Genomic DNA, 12,716 nt, shown 5'->3' with positions numbered 1-12,716 from the left:
TTCCTCTCATCTTGAATAAAACAATTGAGTCCCACCGAAGTACTCATAGTATAATATAAATTTTAGGAAACAAGACCACCGCAGACACCAACACTAGAGTAAATTAAATTAAGGGATTAAATTGAAATTAAGGAGTGGAGAATTGCTTGTGATGTTTATGGTAAATATGTCCTGAAAAGACTGACCCCAACTCCGACTAGCACACAAAAGGGATTAACAAATTCTAACAGTTTATTTTCATAGCGAGTATAGATTTCAGCATCTATATAAAAACAACGTTACAGATAGTAAATATTATATACTTACTGTACAACAAAATAGGCCCCTTGTACTGTATGCAAAAATACTGTACCAGGATTTCAGTCTAAAGGCAGTTCACACAGTACATACTGTAGTTCTTCAGCCTGAAAAATTGGAAGGGTGAGGGTTATACAATTCAGACTTGGTAAAATATTTTGCTGCTGTACCAAAATAGGGTCAATTTCAGAGTGAATTCTGTGTGACTAGACAAGCCTCTTGGCATCATGCTGTGTTAACATAAGACACATTGTTTAAATAATCTCTTGCACTTTTTGTCAACAAGAAAAATGCTTAAAACATTGGGTTGAGGAGGTGCAGTATGGGTGATCTTATGTATACATTAACTAAGCTACTCTGGTCCAAGTGTTAAATGGCTGCTAATATTTCTAAATCAGCCTTCAGTGATAAATGTTTAATGAAACAAGATAAAACAAGGAGATATGACATGCTTATCAGGCACAATATTTGGGGGCAGATTGCATCTTTCCTGGAGAGGGTATAGGTCAAAGACAAAAAAAGTATCTTTAAATGTTATCCAGCCCTTAATCTGTAATGTGAATGAAATGTGCAGTGGTAACAATCGGATACCTATACAGTGCATTCGGAAAGTATTCAGACCCCTTGACTTTATCCACATTTTGTTACTTTACAGCCTTATTCTAAAATAAATTACTTAGTTTTCCCCCCTCATAAATCAATCATCTGAAAAACTATAGCAGATAGCTTGCTACAGCCCACCACCTACGGTGCATTCAGAAAGTATTCAGACCCCTCGACTTTTTCCACATTTTGTTACTTTACAGCCTTATTCTCAAATTGATGAAATACATAGTTTTTCCTCAAACTACACACAATACCCCATAATGAGACAAAGCAAAAAACTGGTTTTTAGAAATGTTTGCAAATGTATTAAAAGGAGTAAAAGGACAAGTATTCAGACCCTTTGCTACGAGACTCGAAATTGAGCACAGATGCATCCTGTTTCCATTGCTCATCCTTGAGAGGTTTCTACAACTTGATTGGTGTCCACCTGTGGTAAATTCAATTGATTCAACATGATTTGGAAATGCACAAACATGTCTATATAAGGTCCCACAGTTGACAGTGCATGTCAGAGCAAAAACCAAGCCATGAGGTCAAAAGGAATGGTCCGTAGAGGCCAGAGACAGGAAGGATTGTGTCAAGTCACAGATCTGTGGAAGGGTACCAAAAAGAGTTGAATGTCCACAATCATTCTTAAATGAAGTTTGGAACCATCAAGAGTCTTCCTAAAGCTGAAAAACATCCCCACAGCATGATGCTGCCACCACTATGCTTCACCGTAGGCATGGTGCATTCAGGCCAAAGTATTCATTCTTGGTTTCATCAGACCAGAGAACCTGATATTTATCATGATCAGAGTCCTTTAGGTGCCTTTTTGCAAACACCAAGTGGGCTGTCGTGCCTTTTACTGAGGAGTGGTTCTGTCGGGCCACTCTACCATAAAGGCCTGATTGGTGGAGTGCTGCGGAGATGGTTGTCGTTCTGGAAGATCTTCCCATCTCCACAGAGGAACTCTGGAGCTCTGCCAGTGACCATCAGGTTCCTGATCAAGGTCCTTCTCCCCTGATTTTACATTTACATTTAAGTCATTTAGCAGACGCTCTTATCCAGAGCGACTTACTCAGCAGGTTCACCTTTAACAGGACAAACACCTTAAGCACCCAGCCAAGACAACGCATGAGTGGCTTCATGACAAGTCTCAATGTCCTTGAGTGGCCCGGACTTGAACCCGATCGAACATCTCTAGAGAGACCTGAAAATGGTTGTGCATCGACACTCCCCATGGAGTGGGAGAAATTCCCCAAATACAGGTGTGCCAAGCTAGTAACGTCAGACCCAAGAAGACTCGAGGCTGTAAACGCTGCCAAAGGTGCTTCAACAGTTTGAATACTTATGTAAATGTGAATTATGTTTATTTGTAATAAATTAAGATTCTAAACCGGTTTTTGCTTTTTCATTATGAGGAGTGTAGAATGGGGGGGGACTATTAAATACATTTTAGAACAAGGCTGTAATGTAACAAATGTGGAGAAAGTCAAGGTCTGAATACTTTCAGAGTGCACAGTATGTATGAATGCCAAAACTGAATTCTGACCTGGATAGTGAGACTGACCCAAGAAGAGGTATATATATATATATATATTTTTTTTTTTTAAATGTGAAGTAACAGCAATTACAAACCATGAGCAATGACTCAAAAACAAACTACTTTGTCCAAACCAGCTGCACTTTAAATATTTAAATACTTCATATACTTTCAGACAATATAAATAATTACATTTTCCACCATTTTAAAATCAGTACCATGAATATTAACTATCCAAAAGGCTCACATGCCAAGACATGTTTAACAAATACATCAGGGTAAGCATGTGCCTGATGTATTTATGGTACTATATTCATGGTACTGAGAAATGACATGTTTTCCCTGATGTATTTATTAAACATGTCTTGGCATGTGCCTTTTTTTTTGGATAGTTTTCATAAACTATCACACTGCATTGGCCCGATTTCACTGCAATAACATTACAGGCTATTCTCACTGATAATCGCGTCAGATCAGAACCCACAATTTGTGAAGTCATGGAAAAATAAGTAAAGGACAAGGCACTGCTTTGGAGCTTAGCTAGAGCCTTAATGTGTACCCTAGCCTCATCACAACTGCATACAAATATTGCATTAGAATCTTGTAATTGTCTCTCCCTTGCGGGCATGTTTCATGGAAGGAATAATTCAGAAGCTGCAGAATATTTAATTATAATATTCTAATAAAAGTCTTAACTTAAAACAAAATAATTTACCATAGAAACTGTTTGGTAGCACATACCGTCCCCAAAGCCAAATAAGATAAATAAAAAGACTACCTGGGTGAAATATCTAGAGACTATATCAGTTAGACAAACCTAAATACAGTCGAGAGCTTTTAAAAAAAGTTAGTCTGAGACAGACTTTGGACCGGATTCAATTAAAAGGCACGTTGTTAAGGCACTACACTGTTGACAAACTTCCCTGACGTTCGAAGATCGCGTCTCGGGCGTAAATAACCTTCAAAAGTGAAGTGCTCTACGATTATCAACAACGGGCCTTTGATTGAATCCCAGGCGCTATTCAACTTAATAGCAATAAGTCCTTTGTATGGAAAGTCTTACAGGAGTCTAAAGAAAAAAGTTAATGTAGAGAATCCAATAAGACACCAATCCACTGGGCTACACTGTTTTCCCAAGAGTTAGTTCCAACACAGCTTAATTGAGTTCAGAGCATCACATCTTAGTGCAAAGCTCCACAATGGAAGTCGCTTGGGTTTTTGTTGAATGTTTACATTTGCTCTTTCGTTACGTCATAAATAAATGCTGATCCATGTTGATACAACATCCAACTCAAATCAATCCCGAGCTGAGTAGGACAGATACCCTGCTATGTAAGACACATTGTGTATTCAATGTCTTCTCCTCCTCCAATCCCTTCAATTTAGTTGAACCTGTAATGCAGCATGGGAAATTGTATTTCGTAAGTCAGGGTTATTGGGTAAAGGGTCAACACAAGGTTATCAGGATGCAAGGAAGGCGGGATTTAAAGGTCTAGCAGGAACGCCTACAAATGTTATTTTTAGCTGGTCCCCTTCAATGTGTGCACATACAAGTCATTACATACAGTTCCTTCTGAAAATATTCAGACCCCTTGACTTTCCACATTTTTACAGTCTTATTCTAAAAATTGATTAAATAAAATGTTTTTCTCAGCAATCGACAATACCCCATAATGACGAAGCAAAAACAGGTTTAGAAATGTTTAAATTTATTCAAAATAAAAATCTGATTATTTACACAAGTATTCAGACCCTTTGCTATGAGACTCAATTGAGCTCAGGTGCATCCCATTTCCATTGATAATCCTTGATCTCACGTCACCCCGCTCCTCCGCTCTCTCCACTGGCTTCCAGTTGAAGCTCGCATCCGCTACAAGACCATGGTGCTTGCCTACGGAGCTGTGAGGGGAACGGCACCGCAGTACCTCCAGGCTCTGATCAGGCCCTACACCCAAACAAGGGCACTGCGTTCATCCACCTCTGGCCTGCTCGCCTCCCTACCACCGAGGAAGTACAGTTCCCGCTCAGCCCAGTCAAAACTGTTCGCTGCTCTGGCCCCCCAATGGTGGAACAAACTCCCTCACGACGCCAGGACAGCGGAGTCAATCACCACCTTCCGGAGACACCTGAAACCCCACCTCTTCAAGGAATACCTAGGATAGGATAAAGCAATCCTTCTCACCCCCCTTAAATGATTTAGATGCACTATTGTAAAGTGGCTGTTCCACTGATGTCAGAAGGTGAATTCACCAATTTGTAAGTCGCTCTGGATAAGAGCGTCTGCTAAATGACTTAAATGTAAATGTTTCTTCAACTTGGAGTCCACTGGTTGTAAGTTCACTCGATTGGACATGATTTGGAAAGGCACACCTGTCTATATAAAAAGGTCCTACAGTTGACAGTGCATGTCAGAGCAAAAGCCAAGCCATGAGGTCAAAGGAATTGTCCGTTGAGCTCAGAGACAGGATTGTGTCTAGGCACAGATCTGGGGAAGGGTACCAAAAATTTCTGCAGTATTTTTTAAATTTTATTTAACTAGGCAAGTCAGTTAAGAATACATTCTTATTTACAATGTCTGCCTACCCCGGCCAAACCTGGACGACGCTGGGCCAATTGTGTGCTGCCCTATGGGACTCCCAATCACAGCCGGTTGTGATATAGCCTGGAATCAAACCAGGGTCTGTAGTGACGCCTCTAGCTCGGAGAAGCAGAGAACCCATTGAAGGTCCAAGAACACAGTGGCCGCCATCATTCTTAAATGGAAGAAGTTTGGAACCACCAAGACTCTTCCTAAAGCTGGTGCCCGGCCAACCTGAGCAATCGGGAGAGAAGGGCCTTGGTCAGGGAGGTGACCAAGAACACAATGTTCACTGACAGAGCTCCACAGTTCCTCTGTGAAGCTGGGAGATCCTTTCAGCAGGACAGCCATCACTGCACTACTCCACCAATCAGACCTTTATGGTAGTGGCCAGACAGAAGCCACTCATCAGTAAAAGGCACATGACGGCCTGCTATGGAGTGTGCTAAAAGGCACCTATACTCTCAAAGACCATGAGAAACAATATTCTCTGGTCTGATGAAACCAAGGTTGAACTCTTTGGCCTAAATTCCAAGAATCACATCTGGAGGAAACCTGGCACCATCCCTATGGTGAAGCATGGTGGTGGCAGCATCATGCTGTGGGGATGTTTTTCCGCGGCAGGAACTGGGAGATCAGTCAGGATCGAGGGAAATATGGACAGAGCAAAGTACAGAGATCCTCAATGAAAACTTGCTCCAGAGAAGACTCAAGGCTGTAATCGCTGCCAAACGTGCTTCAACAAAGTACTGAGTAAAGGGTCTGAATACTTACGTAAATGGGATATTTCAGTAGTTTATTTGTAATAAATGTGCAAAAATTTCTAAACTACTTTTTGCTTTGTCATTATGGGGTATTGTTTGTAGATTGAGGATTTTTTTTTTTTTTAATTGATGCATTTTAGAATAAGGTTGTAACGTAACAAAACGGAAAAGGTCAAGGGGTCTGAATACTTTCCGAATGCACTGTACTCTCATACATGCAAGAGGGATGGTGGGATATTGAGAGGCTACAGATTGAACGCCATGCACTGCTAGTGCCATGTTTTTCTGGTTATTTGGGAACGTAGGGGGAATACGTGCTTTCCTTAAAACTCATCAATCTTCTTCTGCAGGTATTTGAGGATGGAGTCCACCCCTTGCGAAGAGCCCCACACTCTCTTCAGCGCCTCGCACTCACGTTCATTGGCTTGCTCCAGGGCGGCCCGGTTCGCGTTTCGCACCAGTGCTTTGGACTCCCGCAGGACCTACAGTGCAACAAACAGAGCCCCCCCCACCCGGCAAAAAAAAAGCAAAAGGAAAGGAATATGACTTATGGATATGGATATTGGCATAGATTTGTTTAACATTTAACTCTGGGACATGACACAAGATCCCCTTTTTGTCAACAATGAAAAGATTCAGGAGAAATTCCATAACATCCAGATATTGGTGACATGATCTCAATTTAACGTATTGCTAAAAGCATTATATTCATTTAAAAACACACTCTTGGTTAGGGCCAGGATGATACCAGTATCGCAATACTCATTTGTATCATGGCAAGGAAACAAAACACAAAGCATATTTAACTTCTTTAGGAAAACAGCCCTAATGTTGGAAACAAATCATTATGTTGTCATCCAGTCACATTTATTTATTTTCCAAGTTTGACACACAATATTTTACATACGGAAGGTTTTTAAAAATGGACCAAAGAGTTTGGACTGCGTTTTGTTGAATTGTTTTGCCATGGACAAAAAAAATGGTGATACTGGTATCCCGGGAGACTAAAATATAACAATTCAAGCGAACACTACGGCTAGGAGAGTGTGTGTGTGTGCAGAGCATTTGGAAACTATTCAGACCCCTTGTTACGTTAGCCTTATTCTAAAATCGATTAAATAATAAAAATCCTCAAGCTACACACAAAATACCCCATAATGACAAAAGCAAAAATAAATGTATACATTTTTGAAAATATATATAGAAATACCTTAATTACATAAGTATTCAAACCCTTTGCTATTAGACTCCAAATTGAGCTCAGGTGCATCCAACTTCCTTTGATCATCCTTGACGTCCCGACAACTTGATTGGTCAACTTGACCTGTGGCCAATTAATTTGATTGGACATGATTTAGAAAGACACCTGTCTATATAAGGTCCCACAGTTGACAGTGCATGTCAGAGCAAAAACCAAGCCAGGATTGTTGTCGAGGCACAGATCTGGGGAAGGACAAACAATGTCTGCAGCATTGAAGGTCCCCAAGAACACATTCTTAAATGGAAGCTTGGAACCTAAAGGCTCGTTCTAGAGCTGGCCGCACGGCCAAACTGAGCAATTGGGAGAGAAGGGCCTTAGTCAGGGAGGTGACCAAGAACCTGATGGTCACCGACAGAGCTCCAGAGTTTCCTCTTGAGATGGGAGAACCTTCCAGAAGGACAACCATCTCTGCAGCACTCCACCAATCAGGCCTTTATGGTGGAGTGGCCAGATAGAAGCCAATTCTCAGTAAAAGGCACGACAGACCGCTTGGAGCTTACCAAAAGGCACCTAAAAGACTCAAGACCATGAGAAACGAGATTCTCTGGTCTGATGAAACCAAGATTGAATGCCAAGCATCATGTCTGGAGGAAACCTGGCGGTGGCAGCATCATGCTGTGGTGATGTTTTTCAGCGGCAGGGACTGGAAGTCGAGTCAGGATCAAGGGAAAGATGAATGGAGCAAAGTACAAAAATCCTTGATGAAAACCTGCTCAGGTCCTCAGACTGGGGCAAAGATTCGCCTTACAACAGGACAAACACCCTAAGCACACAGTCAAGACAACGCAGGAGTGGCTTCGGGACAAGCTTCTGAGCCCGAGCCCTGACCTAAACCCAATTTAACATCTTTTGAGAGACCTAAAAATAGCTGTGCGGTGACGATCCCCATCCAGCTTGAGAGAATCTGCAGAGGAAAATGGGAGAAACTCCCCCAATACAGGTGGCCAAGCTTATAGCGTCATACCCAAGAAGGCTTGAGGCTGTAATCGCTGACAAAGGTGTTTCAACAAAGTACTGAGTAAAGGGTCTGAACACTTATGTAAATGTGATAATTTTAAAAACAAAAACGTATTTGCAAAAAAAACGACTGCTTTTCATTATGGGGTATTGTTTGTAGGTTGCAGGGAATTTAAAAAAAAATCAATTTTAGAATAAAACTAACGTAACAATGTGTGGTCTGAATACTTTCCGAAGGCACTGTAAATGAGTGTCAGTGGGAAAATGTTTTTTGATGAGACATAAAAAGCAAGAGAACAAAAGACCAAAGTGAGGGAGAGGGGCAGGGTCATACTGTGTGGAAAAGAGACGCCACAAAATATAAAAACAATTCAAAATAAAATGAAAAGGATGACTTACAACTGAATTACAAGTGACTAGCTCCCTAATGCGAACCATCACCTCCTGAGTGAAAGTCCCGGGCCACAGCACCTGGGACACGAGGCCTTTAGCGCAGGCCTCCTGGGCTGTCAGCTTCCGCCCACTCAGCAACATCTCATTGGCCTGGGAGAAGACAAGAGTAGGGGAGAGGATGGGGTTAAGCAGGAAAAAGTACTGGTATGGTAATAGTATTAATAGTTTAAAAGGGAGTGGGGCTGTCCCACTGACAGGATATTCTCCATGGCAGGAAAACCAGCCCAGTGAGTGCTCCACTTAAATAGTTCCCCACTACATCTGGACCACTCCCCCTCGGATTTTCAGACAATGCCGTATGAACTCACCGAGGCCACGCCCATGATGCGAGGGAAGGTGAGGGAGGCGCAAGCGTCGGGTGTCTGTCCGTAGGTGGTATAGGGCGTCTGAAACCAGGATTTCTCGTTGGCCCAGACAACGTCACACAGCGGGAGGATAGAGGCTCCGAGGCCCACCGCCGGTCCATTCACGGCTACGATGATGGGCTTCTTGAATTGGATGAATGTGTTCACGAATGTCCTGAGGATGGAGATGAGACTGTCTGCATAACCGTCTTCTGTGGCATCAAATCTTATTTGTCACATGGTTAGCAGATGTTAATGCGAGTGTAGCGAAATGCTTCTAGTTCCGACAATGCAGTAATAACCAACGAGTAATCTAGCTAACAATTCCAAAACTACTATCTTATATACACACACACACAAGTGTAAAGGGATAAAGAATATGTACATAAAGATATATGAATGAGTGATGGTACAGAGCGGCATAGGCAAAATACAGTAGATGGTATCGAGATGGTATCGAGTACAGTATACATATGAGATGAGTATGTAAACAAAGTGGCATAGTTAAAGTGGCTAGTGATACATGTATTACATAAAGATGCAGTAGATGATAGAGTACAGTATATACATATGAGATGAATAATGTAGGGTATGTAAACATTATATTAGGTAGCATTGTTTAAAGTGGCTAGTGATATTTTACATAATTTCCCATCAATTCCCATTATTAAAGTGGCTGGAGTTGAGTCAGTGTGTTGGCAGCAGCCACTCAATGTTAGTGGTGGCTGTTTAACAGTCTGATGGCCTTGAGATAGAAGCTGTTTTTCAGTCTCTCGGTCCCTGCTTTGATGCACCTGTACTGACCTCGCCTTCTGGATGATAGCAGGGTGAACAGGCAGTGGCTCGTGTGGTTGTTGTCCTTGATGATCTTTATGGCCTTCCTGGGACATCGGGTGGTGTAGGTGTCCTGGAGGGCAGGTGGTTTGCCCCCAGTGATGCGTTGTGCAGACCTCACTACCCTCTGGAGAGCCTTACGGTTGTGGGCGGAGCAGTTGCCGTACCAGGCGGTGATACAGCCCGCCAGGATGCTCTCGATTGTGCATCTGTAGAAGTTTGTGAGTGCTTTTGGTGACAAGCCGAATTTCTTCAGCCTCCTGAGGTTGAAGAGGCGCTGCTGCGCCTTCTTCACGATGCTGTCTGTGTGGGTGGACCAATTCAGTTTGTCTGTGATGTGTATGCCGAGGAACTTAAAACTTACTACCCTCTCCACTACTGTTCCATCGATGTGGATAGGGGGGTGTTCCCTCTGTTGTTTCCTGAAGTCCACAATCATCTCCTTTGTTTTGTTGACGTTGAGTGAGAGGTTATTTTCCTGACACCACACTCCGAGGGCCCTCACCTCCTCCCTGTAGGCTGTCTCGTCGTTGTTGGTTATCAAGCCTACCACTGTTGTGTCGTCCGCAAACTTGATGATTGAGTTGGAGGCGTGTGTGGCCACGCAGTCATGGGTGAACAGGGAGTACAGGAGAGGGCTCAGAACGCACTCTTGTGGGGCCCCAGTGTTGAGGATCAGCGGGGTGGAGATGTTGTTGCCTACCCTCACCCCCTGGGGGCGGCCCGTCAGGAAGTCCAGTACCCAGTTGCACAGGGCGGGGGTCTCGAGATTGATGACGAGCTTGGAGGGTACTATGGTGTTAAATGCCGAGCTGTAGTCGATGAACAGCATTCTTACAAAGACTAAACTAAATCAAAATAAAGTGGCACACACTCCATATACGTCAGAAGTTTACATACACCTTAGCCAAACACATTTAAACTCAAGTTTCACAATTCCTGACATTTAATCCTAGTAAAAATTCCCTGTCTTAGGTCAGTTAGGCTCACCACTTTATTTTAAGAACATGAAATGTCAGAACAATAGGAGAGAATGGTTTATTTCAGCTTTTATTTCTTTCATTCACATTCTGGGTCAGAAGATTACATAGACTCAATTAATATTTGGTAGCATTGCCATTCAATTGTTTAACTTGGGTCAAACATTTCGGGTAGCCTTCCACAAGCTTCCCACAATAAGTTGGGTGAATTTTGTCCCATTCCTCCTGACAGAGCTGGTGTGACCAAGTCAGGTTTGTAGGTCTCCTTGCTTGCACACACCTTTTCAGTTCTGCCCACAAATTTTCTATAGGATTGAGGTCAGGGTTTTGTGATGGCCACTCAAATACCTTGACTTTGTTATCCTTAAGCCATTTTGCCACAACTTTGGAAGTATGATTGGGGTCATTGTCCATATGGAAACCACATTTGCGACCAAGCTTTTAATTCCTGACTGAGGTCTTGAGATGTTGCTTCAATATATCCACATAATTTAATCTATTTTGTAAGTGCACCAGTCCCTCCTGCAGCAAAGCACCCCCATAACATGATGCTGCCACCCCTGTGCTTCACGGTTGGGATGGTGTTCTTCGGCTTGCAAGCCCCCCCCCTTTACCTCCATACATGATGGTCATTATGGCCAAACAGTTTTGTTTCATCAGACCAGAGGCCATTTCTACAAAAAGTACGATCATTGTCCCCATGTGCAGTTGCAAACCGTAGTCTGGCTTTTTTATGGCGGTTTTGGACCAGTGGCTTCTTCCTTGCTGATAGATGTCGATCTAGGACTCGTTTTACAGTGGATATAGATACTTTTGTACCCGTTTCCTCCAGCATCTTCACAAGGTCCTTTGCGGTTGTTCTTTTCGTACCAAAGTAGATCATCTCTAGGAGACAGAACGCGTCTCCTTCCTGAGCGGTATGACGGCTGGGTCGTCCCATGGTGTTTATACTTGCGTACTATTGTTTGTACAGATGAACGTGGTACCTCCAGGCATTTGGAAATTGCTCCCAAGGGTGAACCAGACTTGTGGAGGTCTACAATTTTTTTTCTGAGGTCTTGGATATCTTTTGATTTCCCCATGATGTCAAGCAAAGAGGCACTGAGTTTGAAGGTAGGCCTTGAAATACATCCACAGATACACCTCCAATTGACTCAAATGATGTCAATCAGAAGCTTCTAAAGCCATGACATAATTTTCTTGAATTCTCCAAGCTGTTTAAAGGCACAGTCAACTTCTGACCCACTGGAATTGTGATACATTGAGTTATAAGTGAAACAATCTGTCTAAACAATTGTTGGAAAAATGACTTGTGTCCTAACCGGCTTGCCAAAACTATAGTTCGTTTACAAGAAATTTGTGGAGTGGTTGAAAAACGAGTTTCAATGATTCCAACCTCAACTGTATAAACTCCCAGTAATTTCATTCGGGCATCACAATGCCTTATGTTTTTTATTACAAAGACTGCCCCTACAACACACAGCTAACGTTCTACTCATCATTTATTCCACCTGTTCAAAATAACCGATTATTCGAGACAATTGTCTACAAATCTGTCACTTGCACTGATCTGAAAGAACTGACCAGAGATGAAATCAACCATTCCACCATTTTGTTTTCTCCAGTCAGTGCAGATGATGTAAGAGGGACAAGGACACGACACATTTTTAGACAATCGAGAAAGGGCCAACGTGAGCCTTCAAACGTCAGAAAGGGACAAAGTTTTTGTTTTCATTTCTTTTTTTTCCCTCTGAAAACAATCCACATACAAAATAGAAAACAAAAGTACACCCTTCTGACCTACCTAATGGTCTCAGCCATCTTGATGCTCTCCTTCTTGCGGTCGTCGGTGAGCAGTCTAATGAAGTAGATGAAGTCCAGGCCGAAGCAGAAGATGCTACCCACGGCGCTCAGCAGGACCAGCTTGCTGTCGTCTGCCGCTGCTGTGGCCATGGCACTCTGCATCTCCTTCATCACCTGAGGCAGCCATGAGGGAGACAATTAGGCCAATTACCTAGACACAGATGAAGCTTAGTCTGAGATTAAGAAGCACTTTAGATGGAGTTAATATTGGAAATACATTTTTGGTACAGTACAAGGCTTAATCCAGGACACCA

General features: G+C 42.6%; 1 protein-coding gene across 2 annotated transcripts in view; it reads right to left on the bottom strand.

Annotated features, from left to right (window-relative positions):
• Positions 1-697: 697 nt before the first annotated feature.
• LOC135518211 (chromodomain Y-like protein) overlaps positions 698-12,716 on the bottom strand; it is a 33,256-nt gene continuing 21,237 nt past the window's right edge. The window contains exons 4-7 of one of the 2 annotated variants that reach the window (XM_064943199.1): positions 12,404-12,576; positions 8,750-8,960; positions 8,388-8,531; positions 698-6,252 (exon numbers count right to left, since the gene is read on the bottom strand). In XM_064943199.1, coding sequence (XP_064799271.1) covers positions 6,094-6,252; positions 8,388-8,531; positions 8,750-8,960; positions 12,404-12,576 — 687 coding nt within the window. In that variant the 3' untranslated portion in view covers positions 698-6,093. The remainder of the gene's footprint in view (positions 6,253-8,387; positions 8,532-8,749; positions 8,961-12,403; positions 12,577-12,716) is intronic. The other variant, XM_064943208.1, reaches the window with a different exon arrangement.

Source organism: Oncorhynchus masou, chromosome 3, assembly GCF_036934945.1.
Source record: "Oncorhynchus masou masou isolate Uvic2021 chromosome 3, UVic_Omas_1.1, whole genome shotgun sequence".
NCBI classification, from domain to species: Eukaryota; Metazoa; Chordata; class Actinopteri; order Salmoniformes; family Salmonidae; genus Oncorhynchus; species Oncorhynchus masou.
This window is presented reverse-complemented; position numbering and strand designations above follow the sequence as displayed.